Source organism: Apis mellifera, linkage group LG10, assembly GCF_003254395.2.
Source record: "Apis mellifera strain DH4 linkage group LG10, Amel_HAv3.1, whole genome shotgun sequence".
NCBI lineage: Eukaryota > Metazoa > Arthropoda > Insecta > Hymenoptera > Apidae > Apis > Apis mellifera.
This window is the reverse complement of record NC_037647.1, coordinates 3,191,515-3,210,957: the sequence shown is the minus strand read 5'-3', so window position 1 is coordinate 3,210,957 and position 19,443 is coordinate 3,191,515. Positions and strand designations below refer to the sequence as shown.

General features: G+C 25.3%; 5 protein-coding genes across 10 annotated transcripts in view; 3 read left to right on the top strand and 2 right to left on the bottom strand.

The window, feature by feature from the left end:
- Positions 1-429: 429 nt before the first annotated feature.
- LOC100577149 (15-hydroxyprostaglandin dehydrogenase [NAD(+)]) lies at positions 430-4,130 on the top strand. The gene is made up of 7 exons (XM_003249582.4): positions 430-1,021; positions 1,378-1,538; positions 1,616-1,742; positions 1,980-2,086; positions 2,177-2,350; positions 2,687-2,841; positions 2,930-4,130. The coding sequence occupies exons 1-7, from the start codon at positions 1,018-1,020 to the stop codon at positions 3,162-3,164; spliced, it is 963 nt and encodes a 320-aa protein (XP_003249630.1). The 5' UTR covers positions 430-1,017; the 3' UTR covers positions 3,165-4,130.
- LOC410015 (protein LSM14 homolog A) lies at positions 3,752-9,931 on the bottom strand. Of its 2 annotated transcripts, none has more exons than XM_393502.7 (7): positions 9,704-9,931; positions 8,493-8,647; positions 7,901-8,189; positions 6,605-6,806; positions 6,208-6,489; positions 5,781-5,960; positions 3,752-5,676 (listed from the first exon to the last, which is right to left on the bottom strand). In XM_393502.7, the coding sequence occupies exons 1-7, from the start codon at positions 9,822-9,824 to the stop codon at positions 5,376-5,378; spliced, it is 1,530 nt and encodes a 509-aa protein (XP_393502.3). In that variant the 5' UTR covers positions 9,825-9,931; the 3' UTR covers positions 3,752-5,375. The 2 variants fall into 2 exon arrangements, with proteins under 2 accessions (XP_393502.3, XP_006560173.1); XM_006560110.3 differs by having other exon boundaries at positions 8,006-8,189.
- A 256-nt stretch (positions 9,932-10,187) lies between these two features.
- On the top strand, positions 10,188-13,058 carry LOC413605 (cytochrome c1, heme protein, mitochondrial). Of its 2 annotated transcripts, none has more exons than XM_006560107.3 (9): positions 10,188-10,321; positions 10,457-10,574; positions 11,149-11,196; positions 11,432-11,580; positions 11,668-11,800; positions 12,005-12,169; positions 12,313-12,426; positions 12,508-12,642; positions 12,719-13,058. In XM_006560107.3, exons 2-9 carry the CDS (start codon positions 10,503-10,505, stop codon positions 12,833-12,835), a joined length of 933 nt encoding a protein of 310 aa, XP_006560170.1. In that variant the 5' UTR covers positions 10,188-10,321; positions 10,457-10,502; the 3' UTR covers positions 12,836-13,058. The 2 variants fall into 2 exon arrangements, with proteins under 2 accessions (XP_006560170.1, XP_397047.2); XM_397047.7 differs by having other exon boundaries at positions 11,146-11,196.
- A 357-nt stretch (positions 13,059-13,415) lies between these two features.
- Positions 13,416-16,164, bottom strand: LOC409920 (ubiquitin-conjugating enzyme E2 variant 2). The gene is made up of 4 exons (XM_393411.6): positions 15,908-16,164; positions 15,343-15,485; positions 14,933-15,058; positions 13,416-14,860 (listed from the first exon to the last, which is right to left on the bottom strand). The coding sequence occupies exons 1-4, from the start codon at positions 15,930-15,932 to the stop codon at positions 14,720-14,722; spliced, it is 435 nt and encodes a 144-aa protein (XP_393411.1). The 5' UTR covers positions 15,933-16,164; the 3' UTR covers positions 13,416-14,719.
- A 504-nt stretch (positions 16,165-16,668) lies between these two features.
- LOC413464 (tyrosine-protein kinase Src64B) overlaps positions 16,669-19,443 on the top strand; it is a 70,654-nt gene continuing 67,879 nt past the window's right edge. For 2 of the 4 annotated variants that reach the window (XM_396908.7, XM_006560103.3), the window contains exon 1: positions 16,669-16,904. The gene's annotated coding sequence lies outside the window, so the exon portion shown is untranslated. Of the gene's footprint in view, positions 16,905-17,788; positions 17,884-19,238; positions 19,403-19,443 lie in introns of all 4 variants that reach the window. The other 2 variants (XM_026443428.1, XM_026443429.1) reach the window with 2 other exon arrangements.

The following is a 19,443-nucleotide window of genomic DNA, read 5'->3' as shown; positions in this document are numbered from 1 at the left end:
CACGTAATGCTACGATATTAAAATAATTTTGCCAAAGAATTGATTACTTTTAATTCTGAAAAATTTGTTAGAAAATTATGAATTATAATATAATAAGAAAATATTGAATTTAATTTAATAATAAATATGCAATATATTTCCTTTCGATAAAAAAAAAAGATATAAAATCAATGAAATTATTATTTTAATTATTTTAATAATATATAATTATTGTAATAATTTTAATAATTTTAACCTTGCTTTTCGATAAAAAATTTGTAAAATTAATATTATTTCCAATAAAGTTATAAATATTAAAAATTTTATTTAAGAACTTGAACATTTTATCTGCGCAAAAATTGAACGATAATATAAGAAAGAAAAAAGAAATTCAAGTTCAAATTAAATTGTGATTGTATATAGTATTTTAAAATTTAAAGATTGTATCTTTAAATTTAAATTAAAAATCCTCATTGCTACATATTATTTATTTCTCACCTGTATATATTTAAAACTGCGCATACAACCAGGAATAAATCAGAAATTTATCGACGGACTACCATTATTCAAATACGATGTAATTGCGTTTATCGCGAGGGCAGACGCCGCTTTAACGTAGAAATTTTTTTCGAAGGAGCGCGCGATACGAGTCCGCAACTGAATTAATTACTTTCTATGTCAAAGGTTAATTAGAGATTCTATTATGTATTATACATACTATCAACTGTTCGAGATTCATTATCCATCATAAAAAAAAAAAAGAAAAAAAAAAATAAAGCGAAAAGAGAAATGATTGATCCCCTCTCATCATCTATCCACGAGACACTCTTAATGATAAAAATTCATTTATACATTTATACATACATATTATGGAGTTTGTAGAAATCATCATGACAGCTTGTTGTGCGTATAAATACGATCGACGAGAACCGATCAAACTTTAGTAGAACGAGACACGTTGACCCCGTCGTGTGCTCTCCAATTCTAGTGAACACTATCTCGTATATTCGATTCAGTTACGATTTCTTTCGAATAAAAATGGGTACGTTTTTCTGCGTACTCCTAGAATCAATGAAATAAACAATATTTTCAGAAAACCGTTCAATCGAATGATTTCAGTTTATTACAATAAAAATAACCTGCTGTTTTACGTAGAATTTTTCAACTTGTTCAAATAATTAAATTAACTAGTTATTTCCATAAATATAGAATATATCTGTAAAAACAAACATTGTTAATTGGAGAATGAAATTAATTATAACATGTAAAATATATTAGTATTTATATAGTATTGAGGAAATGTTAAATATTTTTTAATTTATATTAGGATTTATATAAGAATTTTTGTGCAAGTTTACCATGTAAGATAATATATTGAATGCCATATAAATTTTGCAGAGAACGAGAATAATAAAAGAAGACAATCCTCCGCATCTGAGAAAGCGAAAGAAATAGAGGCAATATACGGTCTCGTTTCCGGTAAGAACGTGCTCATAACTGGTGGAGCTGCGGGTTTAGGAAATGCATTTATGAATCATTTTTTGAAACACGGTGCGAATGTAAGTGTTTTCTTAAATTAATTCCAAAAATATAATATAAAATTTCAACTTATCATTTAATTTGAATAAATTTTTAGAAAATAACTATAATAGATATTGACAAGGAAATCGGTGAGCGCATAGAAGTGAGCGTAGAGAAATCCTGCGGAGAAAAAAAGGTGCTATTCATTCATGCTGATGTTTCCAACCACGAACTTATGACTGGTGAGTGTTAAATATAGTATTATATGTAGAAATCAAAGTATAGATTGATAACGCATTGATAATTTTTTATGACTCATAAGTCGTCATTAAATAATCGATAATGATGAAGACGTTGACTGGGATTTGATTTAAAAACAAAAAAAATTTTTGATAGAAAAGAAATAATATAATAATTTATTATTTAATATTAATTTATCATAAACTTGTTCTGATTGGATTTCAATTTATTTGTAATAGCGGCTTTTGAGGAAACTTTGAATTTTATGAATGATATTGACATTATCATAAATAATGCTGGTATTTTGGACGAACGAAGATGGGAAAAAGAAATAGCAGTTAATATTGTAAGTAATAAAGAGATTGTTTTATTGTCTATTTGTGTATGTGTCTTTTTTTAATGAGAAATTGTAATATTCTTATATTTGATATCTTAGGGAGGAATGGTTCGTACTGCATTATTGGCTATAAAATATTTAAGCAAAAACCAACTTGGACATGGAGGAACTTTAGTGAACGTTAGTCAACACATAGATATTAAAAGCACTGCTCAACTTCCAGTTTACACGGCCACCAAACATGCCATGATTGGACTCTCACAATCTCTTGCGGTAAAACATTTGTTATTTTAAATTATATATACTTTTCTGAGTTTAATATTCTATATTCTATATTCTATATTCTATATTCTACAAAAAGATAAAAATATTAATATTATTTTCATTGAATTCTTTAAAAAGATACCAAATATTAATTATTTAAAATATTTTGTTTTTTAACTCTAATTTTAAATAAAATTCTTCTAATTTCATGATAATTTATGAACAATACTACCATATTGAATACTGGTTTTGTTTCTTTGAACTTTAAGAACAGTCTGCAAAACATACATAATAAATGTTCAATAATAAGAATACAATTTAAGGGTAAATTTGAATCTATTTTAGGAATCTTACCAAATTGAAAAGACTGGTATTCGTGTGATAACGTTATGTCCTGGTTTGACAGAAACTGCGCTTACAGTGGATAGCCCAAATAAATTACTTTCTCGTGTTATGAAGGCAGACTTCGTAAAAACTCTCGATCAACTATCAATACAAACGTAAGTTTTTCTTTTTTTTTCATTTTTTATTAAAAAAAAATTAAATCAAAAATAAAATCAATTTTAATCAAGTCTTTCCTTTTATCAGTCCATATGTGGTAGCTCAAGGTCTAATGTCGATCTTGAGAGTCGCAGAATCTGGTAGTATATGGGTGATCGAAAATGGTCGAACTCCGTACGAAGTTTATGTACCAAATCCACGTAGTTTGCGACGTACATATAAAAACAATTTTACAATGGTTGAAACCAAAGTAGGGACAAGAGATGGTTCTATAAGAGAAGTTTGCGATAATACACTGACAGGTCTGATGAGCTGCGCTTGACATAACGCTGGAACATAAATGGCCATGATTATCTGCGTTCTAGGGTTGAGATCGCAATGATTTCTTTTACTTCCTTTCGTTTGAATAATTCCCTAGTACGATAAAACTTAGGAATAACAAATAGAAAGTTGAAGTGACGAATGATCAAATCGAATTTTCTTCGATCACTTGAAAGTAATTGAGGAAAAGAGGTTCAAGCTACTTGGTATTTGTTAGTCATTGATACAATGTTAAGTATTTATACAGATAATGCACGCGTATACACATGATGTTTTATATATAAATCAATCGCCATCGTATTTAAGAAGTTTCTTAATTAATTAAATTGTTAATGATAATAATGATATGACTTGTTTCCTTATACGATCAAGTCTTTTTTTTTTATTTCTTAAATTTTTGTTAAGTAAATATCAATTTACAAGTGTTTTTACTTTTTTTTTTATTTTTTTTTATTTTTTTATTTTTTTTTTTTATTATTATTATTATTTCTGCCAAGCAATTTATTCACATGTACGAAAAAACGCAAGAATAATTGACAAATATTACCCGAATAAATGTCTCTCGAAGTAATTAGTGGGCTTAAAGAGTACAACAAACATTATTTTATTACTTCAGTATTATTCAGCATTGGGAATCACAATATCCGCTGTACAAAACAAAAATTCATCATCGGAAAACCACATATACCGTGCATTTCTTTACACGAGTAATGCATAAAACTTAAAAGTTATATTTCTTCTTTCCCCATATTCCTTTCTATTTTACTTATCTTTATTCATATATGATTTATACTTTTTTTTTTTTGTAGTTTTACCTTACTTTGCAACTTTACTGATAGCTTATGGAGGTTTTCAATTTATATGCAACTAAATCTCATGTTATGTATGTATATATCTGTATACGTTTGGGACTCCATACGAGCCATAAGAAAATAACAGTCGCAAATAATATACTTATTCTGCCTTTCTTTTTTACGTCTTATATTTTTAAGGACATTATCATGCTTTTAGAGTCTTACTCTCGCAACGCTACTCGCGAACGGCGCACAACGTTCTCGTACATCAAACGATTTCTTCGAGACTCGAAGATATTAAACGCAGTCGAACTACAAGAAGGCATTCGCACTCCCATTTTCTCTTTCACTAGCATACCACGTTCAATATTTCAAAAATTAATAGTCAATACAATCGATGTACGATTCGGCCTCGCGTGCGCACGCGTATCTCTATGAATCATACAAAATCAATCTTTTTTTTTTTTTTTATTTTTTTTTTTTATCTTTTTTTTCTTTATATAAGGAACAATTTAACGTTCCTGTTCGAAAATCAAAACCCCCTGGTAAATACGTGAGTAAAATAATTATTTCAGCTTAATTCGCATACACGGTCATCATAAATAAATAAAGTTTTGACTGTTCCAAATAACCATAATATTGTCCTACTCTATTTTGCGATTTACGCATGTTTTATTTTTGTTTTTCTAATTTTTCTTTGTTCGATTTTTATTCACGAAAGAAAAGAATAATTACTGCTTTATCTCTCGATTCCACAAAATCATAACACATGCAACGCGAAAAATTATTTAGTCATTTTTTCTTGTTTTCTTTTTTTTCCCCTCATCTTCACGTTCTATTCTCTTACGTTGTGTTACAAAAATTTCTTTGAGATTCTCTTTTACTTAATCGGAGTTGCATGCTTGTCGAATTAATTAATAGTATACAAACAAAAGCTCAACTGAAAATTTAAAACTTGCTTTTTCATATATGTTTGTTTGCAAATATACGTTTGTTTCTACCGTCCGGCGTGTATTGTACTTAATTACATTCAGAAGCATTTGACGATTCCTTAATTTGTAGGACATGATGGTTTTGAATATCGAGTTTTCGAAAATTAACTACTTATAGCAATAAGATTCATTTTTATTTGTCCAGAAATTCTAAACGCAGGATCTGCAAAGCACTGATTAGTTTCCTATATTCCTGCGTGATAATACAAAAAACTCACAATAAAGTTCTCTCAAAGAACTTTTTCTGTTTTTTTTTTTGTTTTTTTTTTATTTTTATTTTTTATTTTTTTGTTTTTCCTCTTAATTCCTTTCTTTCAATCTTTCTTTTTGAAACTCGAATTCAAATCAGTCCACAAGGGCAGAGCACGTATCGTAAAAATCTTAATCTAAAGTGAATACTTATATATATAGTAGTGCGTTGTTCATTCAAAAAGATACAACGCGACTATTCTGCTGTGATTGAGTAGCAGATTGTTCGTTAGTCGTGCGATTTTGACTGCCAGGATTATTTTGCTGTTGTTGATTAGCAGGTTTACGATTTCCACCTCTGGAACCTCTATAACCACCTCGGAAACCAGAACCACCAGCACCACCACCTCGATACATGCCTCCCATCCCACGATTATAATAACCGCGTCCACGAAAACCACCGCGTCTCGTTGACGCTACACCAAATGTTTCAGAGTTCAATTTGCGCTCTGTCCTCCAGTCTGTACGTTGGAATCGTCTATAATAATAATAATAATAATAATAATAATAATAAAAGAATGATTTTTTTTATATTTTAATTATAAAATTTATGATTATTGTAATACAAGTTTTTTGACTTACCCTTTACTTCTCTCCACTGCTTCGCAACTGATGTTATCAAAGAACGATTTTGATTTGTCATAATGAACTATCTCTGGTTCTTCTTCTGGTTCACCTTCACCTGCTCCAGTTTCATTACCACTATCATCCTTCTTTTCATTATCAGCACCAGAATCAATTTTTGTTTTTGCTAATTGAGATCTAAAATGCATAATATAAAAATTCACTTTGTAATTTTCAAATATTATATATATATATATAAAATTTGATGTGATAAAATAATGCATATGTTGATGCACTGCGTAAACAAAGCATGTATAATGTGAATACATGTTGCTTTAAAGACACATAACATTGATTTTGCATGGTATTCACATTTGTCATTTCATATTCACTTGAAATAAACTGCTTTGACCATGCTATATATATTTGCAAAAAAAATATATACCTTAATTCTTCGAACTCAGTATTAGCTTGTTCAAAATCATAATCATTATCGAATTTCAGCGTATTCTTGGGTTTGGCACCAGCGTTACCGGGTTGATTTCTAAAACCACCACGACCTCTTCCTCTGCCACGCATATTTCCACGATTCATCCATCCTCCACGATTTCCACGACCACCTTGAGCATGAGTACCTTGACCTTGAAGTTGACCATCTTGTTTCATTGTATCACGTTTTCCATCATTATATTGTGATACAGTACCTCCTGTTTTATTACCACTATGGCTGTAAATAATATATAAAATTATATTATATTAATATATATTATATTATATTAATAATTAATTAAAAAATTGTATTCTTTAAATTTAATTAAGTATTTTGAAAATAATAAATATACCTATCGTGATCACGTCGAGCAGGTTGAATAGTTCTTATATTCGTCTTTTCACCAAGCTTGCCAACATTTCCACTCTGCTGTTGTTGTTGTTGTTGTTGATGGCCTACCTGAATACTTTGATCCATAGTTGGACTTTTTCGTGTCAATAAAGATGAAGTTGGAGTTGTTGATCGTGAACCTCCACTAATGAGATCTAATACACCTATGAAAATAAGTTAAAAAAAAATAAGCAAATATGCATATAATTTTATGAAAACTTAATATTTAAAAAATATAATTCTAAAGTAAAATAATTATTTAAAAATAAGATATGATATAGGAAATATTAAAAAAAGTATATTAGAAATTTTTAGTTCTAGAACTTAAATCAAAGTATGATTACAAAAGTACTACATTAAATATACGTTGCTTAAGAAAGTAATCTTAAAAAACGATTTCTACCTGAAATTTCAACTGTTCTTGCTATTATGTTACTTGCTAGTGCATAATGCTTCTAACACTATTAAAATGAAATTTTAAATGCATATTTAAAATAAAATTATAAATTATAAACGAAATATATATAAAAAATTTCATGCATATTCTTTTAATAAAATACAAAAACTAAAATACAAAAAATTAAAAACAAATTTGTATAAATATATTATATAAAATACATATAACATAAGCAAATCATAGCAAATTTAAATTATTATACATTATTGTAATATTATTATTTTAAATATTTATTGCCAATATAACATTAAACATTTATTTTAAAAAATCACATACATTAATGTCAATATTAAATCATTTATTATGCTATTTGAAATATATTTAAAGAAACTTTAAAATTAATATTATGAATTATTAAGAAGGCACATATCAATATGAAAGCATAAATAACAATCATGAAAGCAAATCATATTAAAGCAATATTAAAGATTTGTTAATAAAAAATCATGTATATACTATACTATATACATATTTTTAAATATATACAAATATATCATATAAAAAATACTCAAGCATTCAATATTAAATTTTTCATTTAAATTTATAATATAAAATTGAGAAGCAAATTAAATAACTCACAATAAAAATATAATTTACATTACAAGCAAAAATTCATAAGCAATTAAAAGAAAAAAATAAATGAAAGCAGGTATTTTTCAGGTATTTTCAAGTGTATCATATATAGTGAAAAATTAATAAAGGAAATTTTTTGATTTCACAAGTAAAGTTAGCAAGCATTACCAGAGAAGAAGCAGCAAGCATGCCATTGGCAAGGGATAGTTCATAGCAAAAACAGTTTACCATCTTCCAGAGATTGGTCTTTTGGTAATGGGTCGACATTGGCCGTCGGTAGTGAGTTTGGGATAGAGATGGCATTGGGTTCAGCAGAGCCCAAGCTCAACTCACTTGGCTGTTTATTTATTGGTCCACGAGGATCTCTAGAAGTTGGCATTCCCATTACAGGTCCCATGGTGCCCATTGTCATGCCATAAGGTGTTCCATATTGTCCACCCATTGGACCCATCATTGGATGAGCATAACTAGGTTGTGGTTGGTATGATTGCTGACTCATAGACGGTTGTACCGTCATCTATAAATAATTAAAATTATTTAGCAATCATATATGAAATTATATTAATTTTATTATTTAATATTAATATTATTTATTATAATAATTTAATTTAAAAAATATTAATCTTATAATAATAAGAAATATATATGTATATGTATTATATATATATATATATATATATATATATATATAATATATGTATGTATTATATATATAATACATACATACATACATACATGCATACATATATACATACATACGTACATACATATATATATATATATATATATATATATATATATATATATAAATTATAACTACCTGCACAATTGCTGGATCATTTGGAATAGAACTGACATTGTTGACAACTCTAATATCTTTAATATCTGAACCACGGAATAAAATGTATTCATATACTTGATTCTGTGGTGCCACTGGAAGTTGTGTTTCTCTATCCTCAGTCCCAAAAGAACGTACTATATTATAAAAAAAAAAATATTATATTATAAAAAAATGTTTAATATTTTAATAAAATAATCACATTTTTAAGATTAAGTAATTTTGAAACTAAATATAAAAGTTGTTTCATAATTTGCTATTATTATCAATATATTAATACAGATTATAAAACTATATATAAAATATATAGTTTTATAAATATATAAAATAAAAATATATAATATCTCATGTAATATAAATAATATTTAAAATTTAATAATACAAATAATTTGAAATCTATATTATGAAATTTAAATGTAACGACTCATGAGAATAACTGTAATATGACTAAAAAAAAAAAGGACGAAAGACATAAACAGGACAAGTACAAAACACAAACATTCTATACAATGGTGGATGTAACGGTTTTTAATATAATTTTACATAATAATAACTATTATATTTAAAAAAATATTGTATTTTAATTAAATATGTAATTTTTAAATTTTGTTATTTCAATTTAATTTAACATTGTACAAAAAAAATTTGTATTAAATGAGAAAATATTATATAATTAAATACATAGTTATGATATACAGTTTTCATAAACTAAAATTATTGATCTAAAACGAAAATAAAAATGTATAATTTTGAATAATATTATCTGATATATTTCTGTCTATATTACCTCTTTATGTTGAGTATAAGTTGCTATAAATTTGAGAATACTATATAAATATTTAACATATTTATTAAAACTAAAAACACGTTAAACAATGAGATTAATTTTAAAATATATATATTCAAATTACAAATAATACATAAAACACCCGTTATAAATGACGGGTGACCCCGGTTGTTTTGTATCGAAGCTTTACCGGACGAATCAAGTACCGATTGTTCTAAAAGCATTTTCGAATATAACAAATATATAAAAATCGTTAAATTTTCATAAACAATACATAAAAAAAGCGATAGAAGTAAAAATATAAACGTAATCGATGAATAAAAAGTAACGAATATTAAAACAAAATAACCGGGAAATAAAGCAGCGGCAAAACTAATTTCGGTATCCATCTTGATTTGAGACTCACCATTAGCTAGAGCAATCGTACATTCTTGAGGATCAACAGTAAAGAGTCGGCCCTCATAACGAATATCTGCTTTCGATATTAAACTAATCTTCGAGCCCAATTCTGGCATTCCTCCGCTCATCTTGAATCTCTTTCTTCTGTACGATGATCGATGTGATATTACAGGATTCACGATACCATCTGACGAAACCACCAGCTGACACCAATGGTCGACAGCGAACTGCCAAGTCTACCAACAGAAATTGCGCATGCGCCACACCCCCCATATATTTAGAAATGATTTACAAATTTCAAATGTAACAAAATTGAACAAAAATAAAATGATACAAATGGAAAGCAATAAGTCATTATGATAAAGAATATAATAATATAAATTATATTTTTTAATAGAATGTTGTATACTTCTATTAAATTGAAATACGTTTTAAATATTATGTTATAAATTGCGAATAATGCAATCTTTAAATTTAAAAAAATATATTATGTTTATTAATATTTACATGAATAAAAATGTTGCATGCAATCAAAATAAACATTTATTAATAATTTTATCATTTAAATGTTGACCTTATGATATTGGTATGCTTGATTATAGTCGCCTTACATAGTAAAAGTTGTGTAAGTATCTTTTGCTTTTTGTCTACTTTGTAAAAGGTTTGTGATTGCATATAAAAATATGCATATATTGATAACAAAATTTTATGAAACATGCACAATTACTATTTTACCACTATATGTATGTTTATTTTATAGATATTTAATTGACTAAGAATCTTTATACATTGTACCTTTGGCCAACATGGCGGCTTCATTAGGACGAGTTTATAAAATCGGTCTTTTGAAATCAAATTATGGAACATTATTCAATCAGGTATGTAATTTAAAAATTTAACTTGCTTTTAAATGTATTAACTTATTTACTTTAAAAATATCATTTATTATTTAAATGTTATCTTATAAAATTAATGTATCGAACTTAATGTAGATCTTTTGATGAACTATACAAGTTGTCGGCTGCTATGACATTTTTCTTGAAAAATATATTAATTTTGTACTTAGTGTCACTTTATCAATTTTAATGAAACATATTTTATAACAGGATAATAATTTCAACAGGATTTTGAAGACATTTTATTTGATGTTATGTAATAGTTATCAGCATACAAAATTATGATGTTGCCATAGCCAAACAAATCTAAGATTTATATGGATAGTTTAAAAATCAAATTTATAACTGAAAATATTTATAACTTTGGATTATTTTAATAATTATACAACTTGCATAATGGATTAAAAAAAAATAACATTGAAATTCATGTAAATATTTAGAATTTTAAAATGTAATGTTATAAATTTTATTGAATAAGATTATTGAAAAAGATTAAAATAAAAAAATTATATTATAAATTAAAAGTTTATCTAATATTTAAATTTTAATTTAGCAGGTACATAATTTTTCTACTGCCAAGCAATGGTCTAGAGGCAGAAAAGTGGTATGTGTATTTCTGTAATGAATTGAAGATGCCTTCCTTATTCCCATATTCCTAATGTACAACCAATAATAGTTAAACTCATTAAATACATGAATATATGTGTGTTATATATGTATGTTCTTATATATTGAACATATATTTATAGTAAGTTTCAGTTATGTCATAATGAATATATATATATATATTTGTATACAAAGAGACTTTTAATATATTTATATAATAAAAATAATTACAGCTGTTAGCATGTTTAGGAGTAACAGCTGGAGGTATCAGTGCATTAATTTATGCTTTGGATCAATCTGTAAAAGCTTTTGATATGGTGGCACATCCACCAACCTATAAATGGGGTTTTTATGGAATGTTTAGTGCACTTGATCATAGAAGGTAATAAAAGCATTATGAAAAGTGAGGAACATAAATTTAATAATAAAATATATATTTTTTATATTATTTTTTCATATTATTATTTAGTCTTCGACGTGGTTGGGAAGTATATAAAAATGTGTGTTCAGCTTGTCATAGTTTACAATATATGGCTTATCGTCATCTTGTGGGTGTTACACATACTGAAGAAGAAGTAAAAGCTATTGCAGCAGAAGTTCAGGTAAATATTTTTAAGTAAAATAGAATTGAATGATATAATGTAGTATAATAATAATAAATATATAATTGTGTAATTAAAAGTTAATAAAACAATTTTATTTAAAAAAATAGTAGATATTAGTATACTATTTTAAAAATATTAAAGATATTTTTAAATATTAATTTATTTTATTTTTTTTTTTTTATTAAAAAAAAAATAATATAGGTTCAAGATGGTCCTGATGACCAAGGAAATTACTTTATGCGTCCTGGTAAATTATCAGATTATATACCACCTCCATATCCAAATGAAGAAGCAGCTAGAGCAGCAAATAATGGTGCCTATCCACCAGATTTAACATTTATTATTAATGCAACTGAGCATGGAGAGGTAAAATAATTAAATTTGATTTACTTATTTTTTTATATATTGAATTTTATATATTATTTACTAATTTTATTTAGAAAAAATTATTTTTTATCTATAAAAATATTCTTGAAATGAATATATTATTCATATATTTTATATTTCAGAACTATGTATTTTCATTATTAACTGGATATTGTGATCCACCAGCTGGTATTCCAATAAGAGAGGGTCAATATTTCAATCCTTATTTTGTTGGTGGAGCTCTTGGTATGCCACAAGTAAGTTTATATAATTATTTAAGATATACATGATTTTGACAATTGATTTCTAAATTAACTTTTTTTTCTATTATGTTTCAGATTATTTATGATGAAGTAATAGAATATGAAGATGGCACTCCTGCATCAGCTTCTCAATTAGCAAAAGATATTGTAGAATTTCTTATGTGGACATCAAATTCAGAACATGATGAAAGAAAGAGACTTACTATTAAGGTTAATATTTAATATTGATATATACTTCAAAAAATATATATATTATTATTTTAAAAATTATATAATTATTTTGCAGCTTTTGGGTGTTAGTTCAATAGTAATACCATTATTAGTATATTGGAAGAGACATAAGTGGACAACTGTGAAAAATACTAAAATACTTTTCACTCCAAGACATAAACCTCCACAGTAATATAACTACAGTAATATAAAGCTACATTAGCTCAAGGAAAATGATCCGACGATGTTAGGTTCCCATATTGGAATGTAGTTTTTTACTTTGTTTGAATGTTGCGATATTTACAACAACATAATTGCACTCAAATGATAGACGTTTATTTAACGCGTCAATCGCCTTGTACATATAACTACAATTAATGATATCATCGTCAGATTTAAATAAACTGTAAAACTTATTTAATCATATATTTATTGCCTAAACAAAAATTCCCTGAATGTAAGGAATAAAAAAATTGATTTTAAATAATTTCTAAAGAAATTTGTTTATTCTTAAGCATGATTTCATCAACATGAAGTGATATTACTTAATATTTTCATTAATATGAATTAGATTACACTATTACATCATTTATAGTGTAATATTAAAATGCAAAGCTGATGAAAAGGTATGTATAATGTTTCAGGTAGTTGAGAATTTTATAATATTATTCAATAAATGTGAACTGTTAAAAATCTGGTACTTTGGTTTGGATTTACTTTAATTAAGGATAGATATTACTATAATTTGGATAATAAAATTTCAAAAAATTATATTATGTTTGAAATAATTTATGATTATATTTCTTTTTCTAAAATGTAACATAATTATGGAAAACTTTTTTCCGCTCTGTATACAACTTCATGGGAACGGTATAGTTTGTAGCAATTTATAATAGAACTGCACTAGCATTCAAACCTGATTCTCTAATGATTAAAAACTTATTTATGATACTTTGGATTTTTATTAAAAATTAAGTATGATTTTATAAATACATCAATTATGAAGCTTTGATCAAAGAGTAAATAATACATGTGTATTATATTTGCATTATAGTGACCAAAAAAACTTAAAATATATTTCTAATATATAAATAATGGAATGGAAGAGAGAAATTAAATTTTAATCTAATGCTTCATACATTGATGTAAATGTCTTCATACAGTGATGCAAAACACTATACCATTATCCACATATTATTATAAATCAAATTATTTTATATGTTTTAATTATAACATAAATTGTTTATTAGTTAAGAAACACTTTTCTCTATATAGAAGAGGCCGTTCTTGGATGATGTCTCAACCAAATACGCTCAATATATGCTCATTTTTATGCTATTTGCACAAAAAGGCACATTATTATATCAAATATTGATCTCAACAACCTGCTATTTGCTAATATTTGAATAACAATTAACAGAGAAAAAGTAAAATAAGATTTGGTAAAAATGAGCACACAAAAATATAAATTATTAAAATTTAGAATTGTCTACAATAATAATTACTGAGACACCTCCACAAATTATGAAATGGCACTTATGCTCAAACTGAAATGTTATTCAGGCTATTTTGTTTTACTTAAAAAACTTTGAAGGCATAAGTTATTCTTATTGATTATTACTTTTATTACACAGTCTGTGTTTCCAGTTTTAAGAATCAAAATATTTTATTTTAAATCGTATTAACTTAAAAAGCTGAAACAGCATTTTCTTAAATTAAATACGTGTGCATGTTTTTAAAATAAAATATTAAAAATAAAATAGTTTTACATATATATGTATATATTATATATATTATATATATGTATATATATATATATATGAAATATGCTATAAGTTTAAGAAATAGTAAGTAATAATAAATGATTTATGAATTTTGTAAGTAAATATTTTAGTAAATTGAAAACACTGAATCAACTTTTATAGTCATCATTTCCTTTCTTTTTTCTTTTTTTATACAGATGTTATTTCTTAGTATATGTCTTAACTTGGTACCGATTTAATATTTGGTACCTTCATTGAATCTCACCCCATGCAATTGCAGAAAGGAAGAGATGTTATGTTTATATGTGGTTAGGCTAAAAAGTGCTACCCTCTGGAGGCTGAGATAATTTCATATTTTCCTTCAATGTCATTAAACGACGAAGTTCTTGAAGAACTGTCTTAATTGTGTATTCTCGTTGCCACTTTGCAAGCACTGGTACACTGCGGTTATCAACCTATAAAATTTAATACATTAAATATTTACTTTTATATTATTAAAAAAAAAAAAATTAAAAAAAAATACTTACTGCACCAGTAGTACTATTAATACAATTCATATTGATCCTGCTTAAAAATCTTACATTGGGTGCATCATCTGGATATCTTTGACCACAATCAATTTTCAAACTATACATTCTATTTTCGTATGGTGTCTAAAAAATATTGTATAATATGTAGTTAATATATTTAATCAATAATATCTGTATATATTTAATATTATTTTTCTTATTAATAATGGTAAACTCATTTTTTTTTTAATATAATATAATTAATTTTAATTTGCTATTATTATTATAATTTTTAAGCAATACAAATTTATATTTAGCATAATATTATAAGCAAATATTTATATAAATATAATGTATACAATACATAGGAATTTAAATTTTAAATTAATATATCAAATAGAATTTTATAAAAATTTAGAAAAAATTACTCTAGGTGGTCCAATTATCATTCCAGTCCAATGTGTAAGAGTCATATCATCATCGTTTTCTAAGCCCCAACTGATTGTACCATCACCTACACCTTTTTGACCTTGTTCTAATTCCTCTAATAAACGAAAGTTTCGAGGCACAACTAAAAACATAAAATTGAAATTATTTTTTATAAAGCTACCAATAAAATATTATTAATTAAAATCACTAAAACATAAATATAGGTTATGAGTCTGTAATTTTGCACGACGTAATCTTCTCGTTAATATTTTCAAATATTTTTTATGATATATATAATTTTATTTATATAAAAAAAATAAAATAATAATGATATTTTCAAAACCCCGATATACTATTAATTAGTTTTATATACATTTACTGTGCGTGATATCTTTCTACATTATATGTCTACTCTTATATTTTATCAAGATTTTAGAGATATAATTTTCATAATAATATTTTATATATGATTCTTTAATTTGAACTCTTTAATTTTCAAATGATATAAAATCTGTTTGTTGTTTGCATTTTTTAGCCCGTAAAAAACAGATATAAAATACTTACCTACACCGGTAGTGGGTACCGCCATGATATCTTATTTTTGTGAAACGCTGTATATTTTTCTAAAGAATACCAAATTAACACCCAATAATATGCTTCAAACCAAATCACTTTAGAATATGCGTTTTAATTATAGTATAAATCTTTCATTACCCGAAGCTAAGATGAAGAAAATAATATCTAATAATCAAGTGAAATTCACTTTGCGAAAATTCAGCCAACCTCCGTGAGGTTGTCTGTTTCCACAGACTATTCACTGTCTAGATGGAATTACTACATTATAGATTTCAGACTTTTAATTATCCTAGCGTTTTTATAAATTTTATGCTTATAAATTTATCATTTCTTTAAATTTAAAAATATTTATATTTTTATATTTATAATGGCAAATATTATTGAAAAAATTTAATATTTTAATATTTATATAAATAAATGTTTTTTTCTTAATAAATATAAATTATTTTATAATTATATATATTATATTTTATAGTAGATATAAAAACGACATATATATATATACACAATCAAAAAATATTAACAATAATTATTTTTATAGAAAAGTTATATACAATTTATTTAATAAAAATTTATTAAATTTCATAAATATTAATCAAAATATAAATTAGAAAATATACCAAAGTTTTAATTTAAATTCAATTTTGCATATTATTAATAAATATCGAATTTAATATATACAAAGTCAGGGTTCCATTTTTTTTCGATACGGTTATGAAAGGGAAAGAAGGTTGGTACAAATGGCGTCAACTTGTAGAGGGGAGGAAGTCAGTAGTATCGCGCCGGCTGCGCAAGAGCAGCCTGCAAGACAGATTTTCCAATAATGAACAACCCGTGGTAACTGTCAGTCTGCTCGTGGTGCATTCGTTGACTCTTTCTGTGCATAGTGCATCCCGGCGTGTGTTAAAATGTGTTATATGATTAATTGAATATTCCATTGAACGCGGATTACTCGAAGAACGCCGAAAATCCTGCCATAAGACAGGTATGTAGAAGAAAATAATTTGAATTTTTTGCGTTAAGAGTTTATTCTAATATCCGTGTGTGTGCTGTTTGACATACCTATAGATATATCTATTGAAGTGCTCACCATAATAAACAAACGAACGCCATTGACCTTTGGCTGCACATTGTTGCTAATTTCTAAATATTTAAAAGAATTATTTAAAAGAATTATAAAGAATATATATACTTTCTTAAGCTCTTACATTACGTTATTTAAATTATTTTTTAATCTAAATAATATTTGTTTCATAATTAAAAGAATTCTTTTAAAAACTGTAAATGGTAGATATCATAAAGTGGCTTTCACGATGATACGTAATATAACGAACAATTTTAAATTTTATAATAATTTTTAGTTTCAATATTTCAATCTCAGTTTTTGTAATAAAAAATTATAATAAAAATTGATTTTATGATTGACTGCAATTCAATTTTTGATATTATATGATTGTATATTCTAAAATATATAGTATAAAATATATATAATTTTTTTTTTATTTTATTTTAACATTTTTCTATAATTATTTTTTTTAATTATAAATATATAAATACAAGATTTATTATTTGACTTATACGTATTATTGATATGCATATTTGCTTAATTTTTTTTATTTTTACTTTTATGTAAAGAGCACATAAATCAAACAGCACATAATCTAAATATTTAAATGTGTTTATTCTATCTCAATGAATTTATAATATTTTATAAACGGAAATTTCTATAATTGTGTTTAATTATTTTAAAACCTGTAAATATTTACAGGAATCGAATAAAATGATAATCATTATTCTTATAGCTATAGTCAAGTTTCAATAGTTTTACATTATTTATTAATATAGTTATTTTTGTTCTATCAAATACAGTCTACATTTTCCATTCACAATCATTGAGCATTATTGTCATTGAGTGATCTCGCAGTGAACCGTGAAAATGGGAACAAGTAATGACAAGAATGAAAGTAAGACAGCTAATAAATGTATCCTTTTCGATTTGTTGTTCATTCGTTCGGTTTAGGTATGTACCGTTATAGATGCGATTAACTTCGACAATATTCTGTTAAACCTATTTCTCGACGCGCAGAAATGATACAGATAGAAATCATATCAACCATATGATATATGCTGTCACCATGAATTTTCTTTAATTGAAAATCTATCGTTACATGGCGTCACCGGCATGCACATACGGCATTGCGAGCTTTCACCACACGCGCCCACTTTGCAACGTGGATTGACCGTTATCGTTCACGTTCGATAACATTGTTACTAAATGCTAATGTTACAAATTTACGAAAATATTCCAGAATACAATTTATAAATTTTTATTAATATTTAATTTTTTTATTTTTTTATTAGTTTTATGAATTAAAGTCGTTTTAGTTATGTATTATATTGATTGGTCATATAACGAAATAATATATTTTTGAAATTTTGTATTTAGTTATATTTCAGTTAATTATTGAAATATATAAATATATTTCCATATATTATATTATACATAATATAAATATAATACTTTTGCATGTTTATAAATTTATTAATTTATTTAATTTAATAATTCAATTTATTAGTAATTTATAGCTAGTAACTTTTACAATTTCACTAAAATTAATGTATAGTAGAATTTTGTTTTTATTTATATATTATAAAGAATAACATTATTGAATAAAATTTAATTCTTTATATTTAAAAAAAGATAAAAATATTTTAAATAAGGTTTTATTTTCGAAAAAAAATCAGTTTTTAAAGTTCTTTATTATATTTTTAAATTTTATAAAATAAATAATTCTATAACTCTATAATTTATTATTATTCTATTATAATTGAAACAATATGAAAACATCATCGTTAATAAAAATATAGGAGAGCGAGTATGACGATACAAGCAGCATTTTTCATCTCAGAATAATCATTGTTTTGCCATTGTTTGCGATTAAAGTCATCGAAGCTACATATAGTATATTTCTGACAATAGAGAATTTTATGTTAGTTTTTTATTACTAGAAATTACGGATTTTTTATTTTTTTTTATCGAGTAAAGAAATAAATACATATTGTTATTCTAGTTTTTAATAGTTTTAATTTATTTTTTATTTTGTAAAAAAATTTAATCAATTAACATTCTCCATGTAATAATAGAATCAATTTAGAAAACAAGAAATATTCAGTTTTTTTGAATTTCAAAATTTCACCAATCATATTGTTTTATAAAGTCACGTGATTGTGTAACGAAACATGGATGCCATAGAGAGCAATTATAATTATTTTATAATTAAAATAACATCAAACATTTCAAATTCTTTCTTTTTTTTAGTTTTTAAAACTGGTGTTGAAACTATTAAGTTAAAAATTAAGACGACGTCATTTATAACCACGTGTGTTAAAATATCTTTGGATGATAGGATAGAATGTTCATTCAAGAGGCTTTATCTCTTCCGGATATATTGAACAGTTCGTGTATTACGTCGTAAGAAACAGGTAATAATATATTTTTGAAAATTTTAAGAAATTTTAATATA